The sequence below is a fragment of the Lutra lutra genome, chromosome 3 (genome assembly GCF_902655055.1).
Source record: "Lutra lutra chromosome 3, mLutLut1.2, whole genome shotgun sequence".
In the NCBI taxonomy this organism is placed as follows: Eukaryota; Metazoa; Chordata; class Mammalia; order Carnivora; family Mustelidae; genus Lutra; species Lutra lutra.
In genome coordinates, this window is record NC_062280.1 from 68,982,917 (window position 1) to 69,005,037 (window position 22,121).

At 36.5% G+C, this 22,121-nt stretch overlaps 1 protein-coding gene across 2 annotated transcripts in view; it reads left to right on the plus strand.

Annotated features, from left to right (window-relative positions):
- Positions 1 to 22,121, plus strand: part of HAT1 (histone acetyltransferase 1) — a 60,261-nt gene that overhangs the window by 31,516 nt on the left and 6,624 nt on the right. For both annotated transcript variants that reach the window (XM_047722160.1, XM_047722161.1), the window contains exons 5-10: positions 2,009 to 2,188; positions 2,464 to 2,585; positions 3,086 to 3,190; positions 3,515 to 3,621; positions 15,085 to 15,236; positions 18,529 to 18,645. In XM_047722160.1, coding sequence (XP_047578116.1) covers positions 2,009 to 2,188; positions 2,464 to 2,585; positions 3,086 to 3,190; positions 3,515 to 3,621; positions 15,085 to 15,236; positions 18,529 to 18,645 — 783 coding nt within the window. The remainder of the gene's footprint in view (positions 1 to 2,008; positions 2,189 to 2,463; positions 2,586 to 3,085; positions 3,191 to 3,514; positions 3,622 to 15,084; positions 15,237 to 18,528; positions 18,646 to 22,121) is intronic.

Here is a 22,121-nt window from a genome sequence, read left to right on the forward strand (position 1 = left end):
GATGATATGTAGGTATCCTTTGAAGGCTGAAAGTTAACTCTCTTTCAGCTTTGTTGAGCTCAAATCTTTGCGTTGCTCTGTCTTCCACCAGAACCACTACTTGAAACTTGAGAGTTTCTAAGAAATCTTTGAAGTACATTTGATGCAAGATATGTGGAATTATTTGATCATACTTTGCAGTGCCTTGTTGAGAAAACAGTATACAGGGAAAGTTTTTAAAAGTTAAAATTAAGTACACTATAAATGCTTTGAAGTGTTTTCCTTTAAGCTGATAGATTATAAGCCTCTTTATTTAAAAGTAGCGTTTCTTGACTTTTTTTTTTTTTAAACCTCGAACTAAAATTGTACTACTTTACCCATTGCTACTTTGGATTTTAATTGTCACACAGCAGACCCATTAAGACTATTCCTTATTATTACAGTTTCCTCTTACAATTATTGAAATTGTATCTATTCTATAAAATATGTTTAAGATGGTCTCTTCACATTAGATAGCAGTTTAAACAAAACATATCAAATGCAGTTTATTTGGTTTACAGGGTTAATGAATACTTATTAGAAATAAGCTGTTGGGTAAAATAATGAAGAGCTTTATTTTAAATATTAGCTCTTTTTTATAGCTATAAACAAGTTATGTATAAATGTTGGTGCTACCAGAGCATTGAAAATAAAACTTGTTTGTGATAAACTCTGTCCTTGGTTCTCTATCCTAAAATGTAACTGAATGATAATAAAGTGCTATTCATCTGCAGGTGCATTGCTTCTACTTAGTTAAAAGATGGTTGAAAGGACAGGAATTAGTAGCATGTTGTATTAGCCTTTTGTAGTGTATTTTGTCCTAAGCATCTTAATTTCCCTGTTTTGAATGCTAAGTAGCAAGGGTCTTGGTTTAGAACTAATACCCATCATGCATGTAAACGGTATGAAAGAGCTGCTCAGTAAGTTAACACAAAGTGTTCTTGTGTCAGTCCTTGTGGAAATAGATACAATACAAACATTACAGCTGAACTCACGGCAAACTCCATTAAGTAAAAACCTGGCCTCGTTGTTCAGGAAAAAGTTTGAATAGAATGCAAGCTCATTTTGTTGAATGTAATGTCAGGCTTTTAGGGACTGTATTGAGGGATAAGGTTTTGTTAAGTTGAGACCAATTCATTAAGTTTTATTGCCTGGTGAGAAGCAGTAATACTTTATTGTAAGACTTCATCAAATATTCATGGTTAAAGAGAAGTAGTAAATGTATTCAATCAAGTGGTCTTTTGGGGTTTTGAAAGGGATTATGAAGTCTGCTCAGCTGATAGTTTTAACATTCATTGAGGTTGTTTAACAAGGGTAATTTTAGTCTCTGAGTTTAATTTTGTTGTCCAGGCTTGTCTCTTTTTACTGTCACAAATCCAAGTCTATAAAAATTGTGTCACATTATAGAGATGAGTGGATAATATATCCATTCATATAAATTATGTATGTCCTAAGTGGGTATATTTTTTAGATTATCATGTTAATACTGAGTTTAATGTATAAAGGAGTTATGACCTGTCTACTTATTCATTGTGAGTTTGCAATTTGTTTAGTCAGACTATAGCCTCACCTTACCACTGCTTGTGATCATCTCATGTCTTGGATAATATGGCCTCCTTGACATACATAAAATAATAAGCAGCCTTTTGTTTGGGCCAGTTCAAATTGTCCTGAAAGGATATAGTCAGCATTTTGTAGATATTAGAAATTTCAGTAGCATTGTCCTCATTCTTGTTCTTGATTTCAGGCTACCTGTCTGTTCTTTCTTATTTCTGTATTAAACTTATGTTCATCTCAGATTTGGGAGATAGTCTCTTGTGCACACAAAACTTATCCTTTCCCAGCTCTCCATGTGTTTACTTCTTTAACTGTGAACTGCAGTTTTGTGATTTTTGTGAGTTTTGTCCATTTCAAAGAAATTAAGCACATTCAACTAAAAGTCAAATTTGTTACTAATTTTTTCTTATGTCTTTTAACCTCTATTCTTTAGGCAGATGATGTTGAGGGGAAAATTAGACAAATCATCCCACCTGGATTTTGTACAAACACAAATGATTTTCTCTCTTTGCTGGAAAAAGAAGTTGATTTCAAGCCATTTGGAACCTTACTCCATACGTACTCTGTTCTCAGTCCAACAGGAGGGGAAAACTTTACCTTTCAGATTTACAAGGTAAAGATAAATCTGAATATTTCTTGGGTAAAAGTGCTCCATTTGCCTGAAACTTGTATGCTGTTCTCTTGTGTTATTTTCAGTGACTCATTTCCAGCTTCAGGAAACAAGTTTCTGTCAGCATTAAAAACAAAGTTCTATTTTGTATGTGTGTCTGTGTACACATCTTAATCTGAGACTTCTAAACATTTTCCCACAGGATAGTTTTGTGTTCTACAGACTTTCACTTACCTCTGTGATGAGTTTCACCTGACTTTTCCTGGCTTTTTCCCTAGGCTGACATGACATGTAGAGGCTTTCGAGAATATCATGAAAGGCTTCAGACCTTTTTGATGTGGTTTATTGAAACTGCTAGCTTTATTGACGTGGATGATGAAAGATGGCACTACTTTCTAGTGTAAGTACAGTTCTAAAGCAACAGTAGACCTTATTACCTCCACAAAGCCAGCATTTTAATTGTGGCAGCCCAATTATTGGGACAGTATAATGATATTTTTCCCAGGAAAGAAAAACTATTGTTTATGAGGCTTGAGTTTTCCTTCATTATGCTTTCGGAGACCTTGAGAATAGAGCTGAATTAAATGCTGTTGTCCGTTAGGACCTTGAATGTAGGCTTAAACAGTAAAATGAGCTTTGCCTGTGTTTTCTTTTACTTGCCACCTATTCATCTTTATAATAGGCAAGTGCACTGAAGTGATGTAAAGAGGTCTGATTTATCCAAGTTGCTGCACACCAATTAAGTGAATTGTACATTCAGAACATAGCAGGTGTACCCATTGGGCCCTCACAGAGTAGCTTGCTGACACTGAAAATTCAGTCAGAGAATGGAAAAGAAAATGGACACTGCATGGGAGCGCGACTGTAATTGACCTGCTTGGCTTTCTGTTTTATCTGCAGATTTGAGAAGTATAATAAGGATGGAGCTACGCTCTTTGCGACCGTAGGCTACATGACAGTCTATAATTACTATGTGTACCCAGACAAAACCCGGCCACGTGTAAGGTAATTGGCGGTGTAACACGTGCCTTGTCTTTTATTTCAGAAGAAGGAACTGCTGAAGTTTCCAATACTTGTTATAATAGTGTTGATTTGTTTAAAAAAATCACCATTATTCATTGGCTATGTACTGATTTATTTCATTGTTCCCTTTGCAACTGTGGAAGATTAAACCAATTTTGAGTATCTCAATAATTTTTGGATTTCTTGAAGGTCGACTGAAAAAAAAACCCCACTAACTTTAAAATGTTCTTAATACACAGTGATTTGCAGTTTTAAACAGATCATATTGTGGGATATTTTAATTTTATAATCATTTCTTTACTGTAGTCAGATGCTGATACTGACTCCATTTCAAGGTCAAGGCCATGGTGCTCAACTTCTTGAAACCGTTCATAGATACTACATTGCATCTCCTTCTGTTCTTGATATTACAGGTATGTAAAATTTGATTTGTTACTGAAAGACCCTTTCTAAAGAATCTCTTCTTTACTGATTAATTTTGGTTTTGTCAAAAATAATTTATGTTTTAAATAACAACCTTCTCTTGGGGTATTTTTGGAACCGTGTAAAGATTGCTTATAGTTACATTTTAAGTTACAAGCCTTTGGTGGGATTGGATTGTATATCCAAGTAAGAAGTGCTTTATGAATTGAACAAATTGAAGATAATGAATTGAATATATATTGGGGAAATTGTGGTTAGGCATATATACTTTGTAAGTGTGTTGTGACTTATTTCAGCTTATCTGGCCAACCATTGCATTGCTCAGAGGACTTGCTCTAATTTTCATGTAGGGGAAGAATATTCTAAACCTTACTGAGAAAGAAGAATCAAGGCAAATAATTCCTGAATAGAATACACATTTCTCAAGGCATGTGTTTTTTATTCCTAAAATGCATGCCTTCACACCAGCAATTTATAAAGTGAAATGCAAGGCTATTTGTTTTGGAAACATCTTTCATTATGAATTAGCCAGAGGAGAAGTATTGTGAATAGGATGCTTAGGAGAAGGAGAGAGACTCTTCTCTTTAAAGCCATCATTAGATGGAGTTACAGATGATAGTATATAAACATGTGAGTTAGCACAGAACAAAGAGCCCCAGGAACATTTATGTTGTCAATATTTTCTTTCCCCTGAGTAACACTGTTTGAAATTTGTTAACTCAGAAAGTTGCTGATTCAACTGAAAGTCACCCTTTTTTTTTTTTAATGAAAAATATTATACCAGATATTCATATCCAAATTAGGTATTACATTTTATTAATTCATAACAGTTTGAGCACATTTTTGTTTTTAAAACTATACTGCTTAACACACACTAAAATTTAATTTGTTTAAAAAATGCTGTTTTAGAATTTTATTTTACCACTTTGTATGAAGACACCAAAAAAAAAAAGTACTAGATATGGGATTAATAAGAATCTAAGTAGGCTTGTGAAAAAAAGAAAAGAATATAAATAGGCTAATTGGCAGATTTTTAGCTTTTCATGTAATGTAGTGGTTTTCCTTATCCAGAGTAAGTAAAATTAAAGTTACTCCAGAAAAGATTCTGAATTTATCCGATAGCTTAATAAAATACTGGAGGGAAAACATTTTGTTTTTAAAAGGGAGTTCCATGTTTATAGAGTTGAATTATTTTTTCATCTGACTTTTGTGCTACTGTGAAACGGTTTAGAAATTTGGGAGATAAAGAAGTAACTGCTTAAGTTGGCAGTGACACCTTTACTAGCTAACTGAAAAATTATAGAAACATAATAAAAGTGATGGTACTTCTTTTTAACTAAGCTAAAAATTATTTAGCTTCTGTTTACTTTATAGAACTTGGACTTGGTGCTACATGAAGGGACTTTTTGGTGATTTTAATCTGGAGACTTAGAGTTCACAGAAGTAGTCTTTGTCTTCTGTAGTGGGTAGTGTGCCAGCAGGAGTTGTTTCTGTGAAGCCTCTTAACCATTTTCTTCTGTCTACTCCAACCAATAAAGTCCTTGATACTTAGCACCAATTAGCAGATAAAGAATTTTATTTCTTAAATCTCAGTGAAGAGTCATCAATAGTGGTAGCCTTTATTCATTGCAAACTGAAGTCTCCAAAGAGAAAAGGTTAAAAGTGCTAAAGGACTTCTGAATTTGAAAACTAGATACCAGCTTTTATTTTCAGTGTTAACATTTCTCAGCATTATACATTACTAAAAATGCCTTATCAGCTGTTTTCATGAAGATACGTCTTTTAGATTTCCATACCCATTCTTTTTTTTTTCCCATTCTTTTTTAAAAAGAAATTACCAGAATTTTCCACTTTTTAGTCATTTTAGTTGCCTGTTTCTCCATTATTTTGTATATATATTTTTAACTTTGTGGATCTTTTTTTTTTTTAAGATTTTATTTGTTTATTTGACAGATACAGCAAGAGAGGGAACACAAGCAGGGACAGTGGGAGAGGGAGAAGCAGGCTTCCTACTGAGCAGGGTGACCAAAGTGGGGCTCGATCCCAATATGGGGATCACAACCTGAGCTGAAGGCAGACATTCAACAACTAAGCCACCCAGGGGCACCTAACTTTGTGGATCTTCAGCAGGTTCCAGATCTCCCTTTGCAATCCTGAATATTCTTTATATTGACATGGCTTTTTGCTTACTCCACACACAGCCAGATATAGTAATAATTAAAAGTTAACATTGATGGGCCTGTGGTACAAGTTAGATAGGTGTTTGTTGTGTAATTTCCACTCATTTTCTTTTTTTTAGCACTTAATTTTAAAGTAAAATACTGGAAGGCAGTTCTTTATATCACGTACATCTTCCTTCTGAGAATGTCACTAACTTAAGATACAAAGCATTTGAGTACACCTCAGTTGTATGGCCTTGTAAATTGAATCAGTGAATTGTTTCTTCTAGAATTATGAAGAGATTTGCATTTGGCAATAGAAACTGATCTTGGGCTGGAGTATATGTCAGTATTACTAATCTGTCAGTTGTATATTAAGAGCTAATTATAAGTGTCCTTTAAATGTGCCTTATAGTACTGGAATGGGATATTTTAGAATATTATCTATAAGTTTTTTATCCTTCAGTGGTTTGTGCTGTCTCATTTTATATGATTTTATCTCTAATGTAGGACGTTAATATGGAGAGGTTTTTTTAAAAAAATGATAGAACAAGCACTTAAGTTGTTGGATAATGTATTTGGAAAAAACTCGGTTTTTGATTTTGCATGTCACTATAGATTTATACTTAAGCAATTTTCATCCTTTAAATGTATTGCTTATTTTTGTAGCACAGAAACAAAGGAATTGAAAGGTGTCACGAATTATTGAGTATCAGTATTTTAAGTTCATTTTCAGTCTGACACTTTTGGTTAAAGTGCTTAAATATTGAAATGGTGACTTGGCCCCTTATATTGTTGGTCTGTAAAAGCTTAGGTAAAGCTAAATGGAAATTTTTTGCATTTTATTTATGTGAAAATTTCTGATAGGAATGTGGCATGAGTTTTTAGATTTTTCTTAATTATCATTCTTTTTTCTGGGATATGTTTTTTCCTAATCTTCTGAGGTCATATAAGTTACTTAAGCTATCACTCATACTAAATCTTATTTCAAATTGATGTCAGCAACAGTTCTTTTTTCTAAATCAGTTTAGAAGAGGTAGACTTGGAAAAACTGACATTGAACAATTTCAAGCCTCATCTGTTAGTACTTTAAAAAATTGTTTTAAAGAGATGCTTCTTTGAGAATTTTTGTCACTTAGTAGAGGTTTAATTAAAGCAACTTTATTGACGTATGATTTCCGTACCATAAAATTCGCCCATTTTAAGTGTACAGTTCAGTATGTTTTAGTGTATCTGCCTAGTTTTGCTGCCATCACCACAGTCCTGTTTTAGAATATTTCACAGTAAAGAGATTCCACGTGTCCATTTACAGGCAGTCCCTATTCGCTCTCTCTTACATTGAGGTCTGTGATCCGTTTTGAGGCAGTTTTTGTAAGTTTCTAAAATCATCTGTTTACATTTGGCTCTCCAGTTGACCCAGTACCATTTGTTAAAAAGACTGTTTTTCCCCTATTGAATTGCCTTGGTACCTGTGTTGAAAATCAGTTGCCCATAAATGTAAAGATTTATTTCTAGACTCTAATCATCTGTGTATGTCTATCCTTAATGCCAGTATCATACTGTCTTGATGAGTTTACTGTAGCTTTATATTGAGGTTTTTTTAAATGATAATGTGAAGTTTAGTATGCCAAATACATACATTGAATTTGTGGAGTGTGGTTTGCCTGGGTGCTGCAGAGTAAACAGAAATTTCTTGAAATGATAGATGAGTAAGGTTAAAAATGGATACTGGCCCTGCCCAGGTGGCTGGGAAATAGGGTAGGGAGACAGAGAGGTGTGGCTTCAGTTAGAGGGAGCTGGCCAGGGATGAGCCGTGACCCTCAGGGACTCGAAGTATAGTCTCTCTGTGAGTGAGCACCCAGGCAACGCAGTCTGGGTCTGGTTGTTGCAAACTCATCAGTAGCTGACCCCAGCACAACTTCCCCTTAAGTTGCAATCAGCCTGGCAAAACAGAGGTTCTAAATTCTGAAAACAAAACCTTTCCATTGGTTACATAGGAAACACAGTCCTCATCTTTTTGTCTCAAAGATAGCCACTATTCCCTCCCCAGTCCCCCAGCTCTCCTTTCCCCAACAAATGATTTTTCTGCCAGGAAGATGAAGAGGAGGCCCCAGGCCACCAGGGGGCTTCTACGCTGAAGGGCTGCTTAAATGGCGCCAGGGCATAGAGTGGGCAAGACACAGCAGAGGTCCTGGTAATAGGGCCCACTTCCCCCCACAGGCCAGGCGCACTTATTTAGAGTAAGTGATTGCATTTGTTTTCCTGATAAAGTTGCATCATTTTTTGCTTTCCTTCTTCCTCGTGACCTCTTGTACTTCTTTCTGCTCTTTATGGTTGATCTCCAGCCAGGTGAGGTCAACCTTGGCTCGTTCTGTCTTCCCACTAAATGCATTTTAATGTAATGCTCTTTTGCTTTCTGTCTTCTCTTTCCTTGAAAGCTCGTTTGTCTTGTCCAGATCTCTTTGTGTTATTTTTTGATTATCTGTGCCACCCGGTTGTGGTTCTTAATGTTTTTTTTTTTTTTTTTAAAGATTTTATTTATTTATTTGACAGAGAGAAATCACAAGTAGGCAGAGAGGCAGGCAGAGAGAGAGGAGGAAGCAGGCTCCCTGCTGAGCAGAAAGCCCGATGTGGGGCTCAAACCCAGGACCTGGGATCATGACCTGAGCCAAAGGCAGCGGCTTAACCCACTGAGCCACCCAGGCACCCCATGTGGTTCTTAATGTTGATGGGCCCTTTCACACCTTTGCTGGTGGTCATCTTCGTCATCCTCGGCTTCTTTCCTTGCTTCTCCTCCTCCCCAGCCTTTTGCTTTCCAGCCTAGAGCTGTGTATCATTTTCCTAGGGGCTCATGTACTTCCAGCTAGGCATTCGTGGCCTCCCTTGCTCCCTTTTTAGGCATTATGGCCCCGGCAGCAGGAGTGCCTCAGCCTTTCTATTGAGTTTTGAAATCAGAAAGTATTTCAGTCATGTTCTTTTTCAAAATTACTTTGGTTATACAAGATCCCTTTTGTTTTCATAAACACTTATTTTTTTGTCTTGTACTTATTTGATTCCCACTTTGATTTTTATTATTTTCTTCTTAATTCTTTGGGTTCAGTTTCCTCTTATTCTAATGAAGACTGAAACTTAGGTGTTTGTTTGTTTTTGTTTATTTATTTGAGAGAGAGAGAGAGAGAGAGAGCAAGCACAGCAGGGGGAGCAGCAGAGGGAGAGGAAGAAGCAGGCTCCCCCCACCCCACTCTGAGCAGGGAGCTGGACTCAGGGCTTGATCCCAGGACCCCAGGATCATGACCTGAGCTGAAGGCAGACAATTAATTGACTGAGCCACCCAGGCATCCTGAAACTTAGGTTTTTAATTTAATTTGATGTCCTCCTTTTTTAATACAGATTTTTAAACATATAAATACTCCTATGTTTATATGTAATGTGTATATTTATATATAAATATAAGCACTGCCTTAACTGATCATATACATTTTCACAAATGCTTTCATTCAGTTCAAAATATCTTGTTCTTTTTTTTTAAGTACTCTCTCTACCCAATGTGGGGCTCAAACTCACAATCCTGAGATCAAGAGTTGAATGCTCCACCTACTGAGCCAGCCAGGTGTTCTGGTTCAAAATCCCTTCTAATGTCTTTTTGATCCATGGATTGTTTAGAAGCATGTTGTTTAATTTCTAAATATTGTGGATTCCCAAATTTCCTCCTGTTGATATCTAATTCTGTTGTTGTCAGAGAGCATGCTTTGTATGACTTCAGTTCTTTTTCATTTACTGAGTTTTGTTTTATGGTTTACCTTAGGGGTCCATAAACTTTTTATTTAAAGGGCTAAGTAATAAGTATCTTATGCTTTGCAAAGCCATGTATGTTCTCTGTTTCCATGGGTGGGAGTTGGCCCGTGGGCCATTGTTTACTAATTTTTTGCCCAACATATGATCTATGCTGGAGAATGTTCCATGTGTGCCTGAACAGAATGTATATTCTGCTGCTGTTGGGTGAAATGTTGTCTAACTATGAGCTAGGCAAGTTAGTTGATATATATTTCTCTATATTTGTTGATTTTTCTGTCTGGTTGTTCTAGCCATTATTGAGTAGTATTGAAATTTCCCGCTATTTTTTTTGAATTGTCTATTTCTCTTGCTCATTCTGTCAGCTTTTATTTCATTTACTTTGGACCTCTATTGTTAGCTGTGTGTGTGTTTATAATTGTAACATCATCTTCATGAATTATCTTGTCATTATAAAATGTGCCTTTTTTTCTCTTGTAATTTTTTTCATTTTGAACTGTATTTTTTCCCAGTTCTTTTTTATTGTGATAATGCTTAAACTCATCCTTTGACTCTCAGCCTTTGAATCTAAAATATTTCTGCTGGAGACAGTATATAGTTGGATCTTTTTTTATCCAGTGACAATCTGTGCTTTTTGATTGGAGTCTTTAGTATATTTAGATTTAATGTAATTATCATTATGGTTAGAATTATGCCTCCCATTTTGCTGTTAGTTTTCTATATGTTGCTTTTTGTTGTTGCCTTTGATGCCTTCTTTTGTGTTAAATAGATTTATTTTATTTTTTTAGGTAGGCTCCATGCCCAGCATGGACGCCAGTGCAGGGCTTGAACTCACCACCCTGAGATCAAGACCTAAACTGAGATCAAGAGTCAGATGCTTAACTGAATGAGCCACACAGGCAGTCCATAGATAGATATATTTTAAATGAACAATTTTAATTCCTTTGTTTTGTTTTTTGTTTTTCACTTTTTTTTTTAGGTACTCTTTTAGTGGTTGCTCTGGGGATTACAGTATGCATCTTAATTTATCACAGTTTACCTCAGATTAATATTTAATTCCAGTAAAATAAATTCTTTGATTGTAATTATTCTTCCTCCTCTCTTTATTCTACTGTTGTCATATATATTATATTTTTATATGTTAGGTACCAAACATTGGTTTTATAATTTTTTTAAAGATTTTATTTATTTATTTGACAGAGACACAGTGAGAGAGGGAACATAAGCAGGGGGAGTGAGAAAGGGAGAAGCAGGCTTCCTGCCAAGCAGGGAGCCCAATGGAGGGTTTGATCCCAGGACCCTAGGAACACGACCTGAGCTGAAGGCAGACACTTAACGACTGAGCCACCCAGACGCCCCTGGTTTTATAATTATTTTTAATGTAATTGTCTTTTGTATCATTTGAGAGGAGAAAAGAGAAAAATATATTTATACCAACTTCAACATTTATCTTCATATTTAATTATCAGTGTTCTTAATTTCTTCATATAGATTTGAGGTATCGTTTTCTTTTAACCTGAAGAACTTCTTTAGTATTTCTGGTAAGGGTAGGTCTGCTAGTAACACATTTCTTTATCTTTACTTTTCTGAGATGTCTTTATTTTACCTTCACTTTGAAGGATAATTTTGCTGGATATAGAATTCTTGTTTTAGGGGTGTCTGGGTAGCTCAGTGGGTTAAGCCTCTGCCTTTTGGCTCAGGTCATGATCTCAAGGTCCTGGGATCGAGCCCCACATCGGGCTGTCTGCTCAGCGGGGAGCCTGCTTCCCCCCTCCCCGCCTGCCTCTCTGCCTATTTGTGATCTCTGTCAAATAAATAAATAAAAATCTTAAAAAAAAAAAAAAGGGCAAAAAAAATTCTTGTTTTACAGTTATTTTCTTTCAGTACTTTGAATAGATTACCCCACTGACTTCTGGCCATCTGTGGTTTCTTTTTTTTTTTTTTTAAACATTTTATTTATTTGACAGAATACAAGTAGGCAGAGAGGCAGGCAGAGAGAGAGGAAGGGAAGCAGGCTCCCTACTGAGCAGAGAGCCCGATGTGGGGCTCGATCCCAGGACACTGGGATCATGACCTGAGCTGAAGGCAGAGGCTTTAACCCACTGAGCCACCCAGGCGCCCCCCATCTGTGGTTTCTGATGAGAGGTTTTCCTCTTGCTGTTTTTAGGATTTTGTTTGTCTCTGGCTTTTGACAGGATCTGTACTTTAGTTATTTTGTTCCTTGTTGATTTCATCATCTGTGTACATTCCTAATAAACCATAATTTCATAACAAACTGGTACAGTGCCAGGATTTCACTTTAAAGCAATAGTCATATAATATTTACTTAATAATTACATATATATGATGTTAATACCACAAGGAGGCATTAAGAAGGTACTCAGTGCGGGGCACCTCGGTGGCTCAGTTGGTTAAATGTCTGCCTTTTGCTCAAGGATCAGGCCCCACGTCAGGCTCCCTGCTCCTCTGGGAGCCTGCCTTTTCCTCTCCCTCTGCCTGCCTCTCCCCCTGTTTGTGCTCTCTGTCAAATACATAAGTAAAATCTTAAAAAGGAAAAAAAAAAGTATTCAGTGCATACAGATAGAATTAATGGAGGATTGGATAATGACTCAGAATCATAAAACATTACCCCTGGCTCAGACTTTTTGTTTAATAAACAGCTTTATTGAGATATAGTTAACATATCATACAATTCACTTAAATTGTGCAATTTTTGAAATGATATTTACAGTATAGCCATTATCATAATCTAATTTTGGAATATTCCTTTCTTCCAAAATAGAAACCCAGTACTCATTAGCAGTTGTTCCTTTCCTCTTCCACCCTCACCACCTATCCCCCTCCAGCTTTAGGCAGCCACTAATTTACTTTTAGTCTCCATAGATTTGCCTATTCTGGACATTGAAGTCATATGATAATATGATGTTTCTTTCACTTGGCATATCTTTTAAGGTTCATCCTTGTAATAGCATATACTAGTACTTTTATATCTTTTTATTGACAATGAATATACCCATTGTGTATATACCAAGTTTTATGTATCCATTTATCAATTGATAGACAGTTGAGTTGTTTATACTTTTTGGCTCTTAGGAATGAATATTTGTATACAAGTATTTGTGTGGACCTATGTTTCATATCACTTGGGTACATACCTAGGAGTAGAAATGGTGGAAAATCCGGTAACCATGTTTCTCCTTTTGAGGAACCACCTGGTTGTTTTCCGAAGTGGCTGTACCAGTTTTACATTTCCACCAGTAGTATGAAGGCTTCGGTTTCTCTATACCCTCATCAATATTTGTTACTTTTGTATTCTAGTCATTCTAGTGGATAGTGGATGGAATGGTATTTTATTGTGGTTTTGATTTGTTTTTTTGTGGGGTTTTTTTGTGGCAAATGATGTTGAGCATCTTTTCATGTGCTTATTGTCCCATTGTATATCTTCTTGAGAAATGTCTGTTTAGATCCTTTGTGTTTTTTTAAATTGGGTTCTCTTTTTCTCATTGAATTGAAAAACTTATATATAAAAATTCTGGATGTAAGTTCCTTATCTCATATATGACTTGCAAATATTTGCTCCCATTCTGTAAGTTGTCTTTTCATTTCCTTAATGGTATCATTTGAGCACAAAAGTTCTAAATTTTGATATAACCCAATTTATCTATTTTTTTCTTTTGTTTCTTGTGCTTTTGGCTCTATCATCTAAGAAGCCATTGCCTAACCAAAGGTTGTGAAGATTTACTCCTCTATGTTTTCTTCTAAGAATTTTATAGTCTTACCCCTTACATTTAGGTCTGTGATCCATTTTGAATTAATTTTTGTATATTAATTAAATTTTTAAAAATTAAATTAATTAAATTTTGTGTATGAACCTTGGTATACTCAACTTTCTACCACCTTCCTATAAGCTCTGGCATTACTAAACCTCTTGTTATTTCCCAGCTATGCTACATCTTTCTTCCTTGTATATTGCTTTACATTAACTATGCCCTTTGCCCTTAATACCCCCTTCTCCTGTTCCTCCAACTTCATTCTTTTGCTTGTGGAGATCCAGTTGTCCAATTACCATTTATTAAAAGACAATTCTTGGGGTGCCTGGGTGGCTCAGTGGATTAAGCCTCTGCCTTTGGCTCAGGTCATGATCTCAGGGTCCTGGGATCGAGCCCCGAATCGGGCTCTCTGCTCAGCAGGGAGCCTGCTTCCCCCCTCTCTCTGCCTGCCTCTGCCTACTTGTGATCTCTCTCTCTTTCTCTTTGTCAAAACACAAATAAAATCTTTAAAAGACAATTCTTTCCCTCATTGATTTGTCTTGGGACCCTTCTCAAAAATTAATTGACCATAAATGTAAGGGTTTATTTTTGACTCTCAACCCAGTTTCATTGATCTGCATATTTGTCCTATGCCAGTGTCATACTGTCTTGATTACTGGAGCTTTGTAGTAATTTTTGAAATCAGGAAATGTGAGTCTTCTAACTTTTGTTCTTTTTCAAGATTGTTTTGGCTATTCTGGGTTCCTTCCATATCTGTGTGAATTTTAGGATAAACTTAATTTCTGCAACAAAAAGGCCAGCTGGGGGATTTTTATAGGGATTGCATTGAATGATTTGTAGAGTATTGGTATTATAACAATATTAAGTCTTATGATCCATGAACTAGCTCAGAATTTAGCATTCTTTGTTTCAAGCCCTCTACTGATCAGAAAGCAAGAGCTCAGAAAAATCAGGTGACTTGCCTATGGTCCTACATCTATGAGTGGCAGAACTAGGACTTAAACTGATTTTCTCTATGTAGTCTTCTTTCTATCCATCATGTTTTGATGTTTTCCTTGTCCACTACATAGTCTAATGTACATAAGAGACTAACATAAAGGAAGATCTATGCTGTTCAGATGCATTGAAGAAAGGACCAAAATCATATTATCATTTTATTCTTTAAAACAAAAAATCATTTTATCTTTATCATTTATTTCTTTTTATCTTTATCAATTTATTCTTTAAAACAAGAAAAGAAAAAAAAACAGATTTGCTTTTTTTTAAAAAGACAAAAAACAAAGAGTTTTATTATTATTACTGGGTAAAAGCAGTATGGCAGACTATAATGGTTATTGGATTAGGGACTTATAAATAAGGGACTTCTAAATTGAGCTTCAGAAGCCATAGCTATCAGAGAATAGGAATTAATTATCCAAACTTGAATCTCTTGTTTATATAGCTACTTTAATTGAAAATAAAACTAAGATGCATCAAAAAGTTTATATTTGAAAGGAGTAGCTCTGATTTCACAGATATTATATGTCTTTGCAAAAGGATTGGACCTATAATTTTATATGGTAAAGATAATTGTGCTGTTGTTTGATTAATAAGGAAAAATCTTTTCTCATTGTAACTTTTGCCTTGTATAGTTCTTTTAAGAATATTTGTTTTTCTAGCCTAGCATGTATATTAAGATCACAAATGATGAATTATGTTGGATAAGGGAAATGTTACTCTGCCTTTTCTTTAGCTGAAGATCCATCCAAAAGCTATGTGAAATTAAGAGACTTTGTGCTTGTGAAGCTTTGTCAAGATTTGCCCTGTTTTTCCCGGGAAAAGTTGATGCAAGGATTCAGTGAAGACATGGCAATAGAGGCACAACAGAAGTTCAAAATAAATAAGGTATTTTTATTCTGTAGAAGAAAAAAAATTCAGTTTTGAAGTTTTCTTTCTCTCTTTTTTTTTTATAAGAAATTATTTTTCTTGTTCTTTTTTTTTTTAAGATTTTATTTATTTGACAGAGAGAGAGATCACAAGTAGACAGAGCAGCAGGCAGAGAGAGAGGCAGAAGCAGGCTCCCTGCTGAGCAGAGAGCCAGATGTGGGGCTCGATCCCAGGACCTTGAGATCATGACCAGAGCTGAAGGTAGAGGCTTAACCCACTGAGCCACCCAGGCGCCCCTCTCTCTTTTTTTTTAAGTATGTAACTTAAACATTGCAAGTACATTAAGAGTACAAGTACAGGTACATGTGTGGGAAGTAGCAGTGGTTGACAGTACAGGCTCTGAAGCCAAATTGTCTGTGTTAAGATCTAGCTACACCACTTAATCTGTGACTTAGGGCAATTTAATTTCCTCATTAATAGAATAGGAAGATAGTTGATATTATGGCTGTATTAAGTGTAACAGGCAGAACAAAATGGAAAGTATGATCTTACTTTTACTTTTTAAGAATATGTTTGAAATGGTAAAATAGTTAATACACATGGAGAAATATATATACTTCTATATATTTGAATTTTAAAGTAGTAAATACCCTTAAAATAGGTATAGAAAAAGTAATCTGGCAGTTCAGAGGAGGGAGTTTAGTTTATTGTATTTGTGTATGCAAGGGAATCAGTTTCTCATGGGACGGAGATGCATTTGATCTAAGCCTTGAAGAATGGAAGAATGGGTAGGATTTGGATTATGAAGGTATGTGAGGGGCGCCTCAGTGGCTCAGTTGGTTGAGTATCAGACTTGATTTCAGCCCAGGTCATGATCTTGGGGTCCTGGGTTTGAAGCCTGTGTTGGGCTCAGGACTCAGCATAGAATCTTCTTGGGTTTCTTTCTCTCTGCCCTGGGCCCCCGCTCACGTGCATGCTCTCTTTCAAAATAAATAAAGAAATCTTAAAAGAAGAAAAAAAAGAGAGAGAGAGAGATGAAGGGTATTCTAATAATAGGGACTAGTATATGATTCTCTTCCCTTCTCCTATGTTTCTAAGGTGTTATAGTTCCTGATTTTTTTTTCACTTAGTACTATGATTATCTTTTTTGAGATACTTTTACTGGATTTTACTCTTTTGTATGTTCCCTAAAGATAATTCTCCCCCAGAGTTCCTTATTCAGTCCTCATTTTCTCTCACTTTGCTTACTCCACCTGGGAGATCTCATCCAACTCTCCAATGTAAATTTTCCTCTTATACTCCCACGAGTGTATATAAAATGTATCCTGAGGCATATGGGTGGCTCAGCCAGTTGGGTATCTCACTCTTGATTTCAGCTCAGGTCATGATCTTGGGGTTGTGGGGTTGAACCCCTACATCCGGCTCCCTGCTTAGTGGGGAGTCTGCTTAAGATTCTCTCTCCCTCTCTCTCTCAAAATAAATAAATCTTTTTTTTTAAAGAAAGGTAAAAAATGTTTCCTGGTCACTGACCTTCAATAGCTTAATTTGAACTGAAACTTTCCATCTTTTCCTTCATTAAAACACTTTAATAGCTTCCTGGTTTTAAGATAAATGTTTTAGAAATATTTGGTATGTCCAAAGTATATCAAACCTTTAGAGAATTTATTCAACTGCTCAGCTTTTTAAAAAAAGAGAATATGAACACATTTTTCAAAATCATGCTTTTTTTTCCTCTTTCTTAAAGGAATTAAAACTTGGTATGGCACACTGAGCCCGTCGTAATTGGACCCTGCCAACCTTGGTAGACTCAACTTTCTACCACCTTCCTATATGCCCTGGCATTACTAAACCTCTTGTTATTTCCCAGCTATGCTACATCTTTCTTCCTTGTATATTGCTTTATGTTAACTATGCCTTTTGCCCTTGATACTTCCTTCTCCTGTTACTCCATCTTTGCCTTGCCAGTTACTACTCATTTGTTCAGGTGTCCCTTCTGAAAGTTCAAACATCATCTTCCCAGTCTACCTACACCTGATCTCTCCCCTATCCCCAATAAGTATATAAGTGAAACAACACAAACAATGGGCTACTCTTGGCTTCAGTGATACCAAGATTTCTTGATTTTCCTAATATTTCTTTGTTTTTCTCTGCCCTGTAACTGTCACTGTACTACAGAGTTCTGACCCTCCTCATTTTTTCACTGTTTATGCTTTCCTAACCAATACTGTGGTTTTAACTCATGCCTGTATACTGATACTCCTTAAATCTTCATTCTTAGACTAGCATTTTCTTTAGATTTATATGTTCTGCTGCCTCCTAAATCTCTCCTAAGCTGTGAAAACTCACTGTCATTCCACACTCTCCTCCACACCCAGTCCTTCCTGTTCTGTATATCTAGAATCCTTGTTCTTTTAGTATTCTTACTGATTCTTAGTTCCTGCCTTCATCATTTTTTGCCTGATTTAATAGCACAGCTTCGCAATCTCCCTGTCCTTTTTGCTACCATTTCTATGTAGCTGAAATAACACTTTTTAAGAAAACTTATTTGTGCGCTTTGCTCACGCCCCCATTTAAAATCCATCTCCTTGGGATGCCTGGGTGGCTCAGTCAATCAGGCGTATGACTCTTGATTTTAGCTCAGGTCATGATCTTGGAGCCCTCGGATCAAGCCCTACATCCAGCTCTGTGCTCAGTATGGAGTCTGCTGGAGATGATCTCCCTCTCCTCCTCCCCCGCTCACACACTCTTGCTCTAAAATAAATAAATAAAAATTTTTAATAATAAAATAAAAAGTAAAATCTGTCACCTACTAGATGAAAGCCCAACTCTTTAATATATTATGTAAGGTTCTGTGCTTCTGCTCTGTCCTCACATTACTTCTACTCACTACTTTTCATTTTGTGCTTCAGCCATGTCAAGCCGCCTCAGTCTTGCATGTGCGTGCTATGTGCACTTGTACACTCACAGTGCCCTCTCCTCTTTCTAGACTGGCATGGTCCCTTCCCTTTAAGATTTAGCTCAGGTTTTCTTTCCTCAGGAATCTTCTTCTAAGATTTATGCCATTCCCAGGCTATGCTACCATAATACCCTACACATATTTCCATCATTAAATTAACCATACCTCAGTCATTTGTGTTACCTCTTAGGCTGCTAGCTCCTCAAGGGCAGAGACTACCTTTTACTGTTTTTCATCTGGTACCTAGCACAATTTCTGGCCCATAGCAGATACTCAATGTATCCTGTGTTCTTTTGGGAAAGTGTCTCTATTTTGTAATTAAAAGTGTTCATGTTTTTCTTTTGTTTCATTAAGCAACATGCTAGGCGGGTTTATGAAATTCTTCGACTACTGGTAACTGACATGAGTAATGCTGAACAATACAGAAGCTATAGACTGGACATTAAAAGAAGACTAATTAGTCCATATAAGGTAGGACTTTCCAGAGTCTTAAACATTTATATTCTTGTAACTATTTAAAAATGGAGAAGAGGGGCACCTGGGTGGCCCGGTTGGTTTAGCTGCTGCCTTTGGCTCAGGTCATCATCTCAGTGTCCTGGGAATGAGCCCTGCGTTGGGCTTCCTGCTCAGCGGGGAATCTGCTTCTGCCCCTCCCCAGCTCATGCTCTTTCTCTCTCTCTCTCTCAGATATATAAGTAAAATCATTAGAAAATAACAAATAAATAAGTAAATAAATAAATAAATAAATAAAAGTGAGAAGTGGGTCACCTGACTGGCTCAGTCTATAGAGCATGTGATTCAATCTTGAGGTCGAGAGTTCAAGCCCCCCATTAGGGGTAGAGTTTACTTTAAAAAATTTTTTTTAAATAAATAATAAAATAAAATGGAGAAGAAAGTGTAGCACTTGCCAGTGTATGGGACAGTCCAAATCATTTTCCTAAATTAACTTTTACAAACATGAAAATATTCTTCCAGTTAGTTATAAAAAGTCTTACTGTCATAATTTTTGAGCTATAGATCTGTTTTCATTCACTTGAAAACTAATCCCAAGGATGGTCTACCCATAGTTACTTTTTATTTCATTTGTTTGCCATCTTTTAAAAATCTGAATGCTCAGACTTTTCCTAAATAAATAATCTTGTTAAAAGTCTCAAGTTTGTTCTAAACTTGTTCTAAGTCTCTAGTTTCCTAGTTGTTATATATATTGTGTTTGCCTTTGCTCCCTTCTTCCTAAATATGGCCTTGGTTGTCATTTTTAACCTCTGTACTTTACCATCACTGAAACTGCAGCATAATATTATTTACTTTTTTTTTTTTAACAGTCTTTCTTCTTGCCCTCTACCCTTACCCATTTTCTCATCTCCCATATATTCCTCTCAGAAACTTCCCCTCCTAGATCAGGTTTGTCCTCATCACCCTCTGGCTATTATTAAGGTAGATATTGCCCATGACAACCTGTGTAAATGAGGATTTGCTATGATAGTTGCAGCTGTGCAGTAAGCTGATGGGGGAGAATATTTGTTAATTTGTTCAATAAATAATTAATGAGCACCAGACCTGTGGTTGCTACATTTATATACACTATACCTGTAGGTTTATGCAGTACAATAGCTGAGAACATAAATGACAAATCTAAAAAGTTTCTGTCTTATGGACTACCTGTAACAGGTTGTAATACATTATAATGGTCTCTCTCCCCCCAAATTTTTCAAAGTAACATTTTATTCTTTGATATTTATCACTTGAGAAACATCAGAAAATTGGTAAAAATGGTTCTTTCCAAAAGTTTTGAGTTTTGAAGTAATATTAATTTGCCATCTATAAAGTGTCTTTATGTTGAAATTTGGGGTATATAGAACAGTGTAATTAGATGTTATCACAGCAGCATTTCACAGTACAGGCACACCTCAGAGATATGGTGGGTTCAGTTCCAGACCCCTACAATAAAGTGAATATTGCCATAAAGCAAGCTAAATGAGTTTTTTTTATTTTACAGTGCATATAACAGTTACATTTACACTATACTGTATTTTGCTCAGTGTACCATAGCATTATGTTTGAAAACTGACATACCTTAATTTAAAAATATTTTATTACTAAAAAATGCTAACTATTATCTGAGCTTGGAGTGAGTCATAATGTTTTTGGTGGTAGAGTGTCTCACTTTGATGTTAATGGCTGCTGACTGTGATCAGCATGGTGGTTACTAAAGGTTGGGATTGACTATAACAGTTTCTTTCTTTTTTTTTTTTTTTTTTTTAAGATTTTTTTTTTATTTTTATTTATTTGACAGAGAGATCACAAGCAGGCAGAGAGGCAGGCAGAGAGAGAGGAGGAAGCAGGCTCCCCGCTGAGCAGAGAGCCCGATGTGGGGCTCGATCCCAGGACTCTGAGATCATGACCTGAGCCGAAGGCAGCGGCTTAACCCACTGAGCCACCCAGGCGCCCCGACTATAACAGTTTCTTAAAGTAAGACAGTAGTGAAGGTTGTCCCATCAATTGACTCTTCCTTTCTCTATAGCATGCGATGCTTTTTGATATCATTTTATCTACAATAGAACTTTTTCAAAATTGGGAGTCTGTATTCACAAACCCTGCTTCTGCCTTATCAACTAAGTTTATGTAATATTCCAACTCCTTCACAACATCTTCATCAAGAGTAGTTTCCAGGGCGCCTGGGTGGCTCAGTGGGTTAAGCCGCTGCCTTCGGCTCAGGTCATGATCTCAGGGTTCTGGGATCGAGTCCCGTATCGGGCTCTCTGCTCAGCAGGGAGCCTGCTTCCCTCTCTCTCTCTGCCTACTTGTGATCTCTGTCTGTCAAATAAATAAATAAAATCTTTAAAAAAAAAAAAAAAGAGTAGTTTCCATCTCAAGAAGTCACTTTCTTTGCTAATGCATAAGCAGCAGCTCCTCATCTGTTCAGCATTTATCATGAGATTGCAACAGTTCAGTCACACTTTCAGACTCCACTTCTAATTCTAGTTCTCTTGCTATTCCACTACATCTGTGGTTGTGCTCGCTTTGGCAGCACATATACCACTACATCTGTGGTTACTTCCTTCATTGAAGTCTTGAACCCCTCAGAGTCATCCATGAGGGCTGGGATAAACTTCCATACTCCCTTTGTTAAGGTTGATATTTTGAGTCTTCCCATGAATCTCGAGTGTTCTTATTGGCATCTAGAATGGTGAATCCTTTCCAGAAGTTTTCAGTTTACTCTGAATAAGTCTGTCAGAGGGATCACTATCTACAGCAGCTATATAGCCTTATGAAATGTACTTCTTAAATAGTAAGACTTGAAAATCAAAATTACTCCTCAATTCATGGGCTACCGAGTGGATATTGGTTAGCAGGCATGAAAACAACATTAGTTTTGTTGTACATCTCCATCAGAGCTTTTGGTTGACCAGGTACATTGTCAGTGAGCAGTAATCTTTTAAAAGAAATACTTTTTTCTGAGCAGTAGGTCTTAACAGTGAACTTAAAATATTCTGTGAACTATATTGCAAACAGATGCTGTCATCTAGGCTTTGTTGTTCTCTTAGAGCATAGGCAAAGTAAAACCAGCAGAGTCCTTAAGGGTCTAGGATATTTGGAATGGTCAGCAGTGGCTTCAGTTTAGTCACCAGCTGCATTAGGGACTGGTGACTACACCCTAAACAAGGGACTCTGCCTGTCCTTTGAAGCTTTGAAGCCAGGCATCTCCTCTCTAGCGATGAAAGTCCTAGATGGCATCTTCTCCAATAGAAGGCTATTTTAGGGTACCTGGCTGGCTCAGTCAGAAGAGCATGTGACTCGGGGTACCTGGGTGGCTCAGTCGGTTAAGTGTCTACCTTGGGCTCAGGTCATGATCTCTGGGTCCTGGGATCTGGCCCCACATTGGCTTCCTGCTCAGCTGGAAGTTTGCTTCTCTTTCTCTCTCCCCCTCTCTCCCTCTGTCCCTCCCC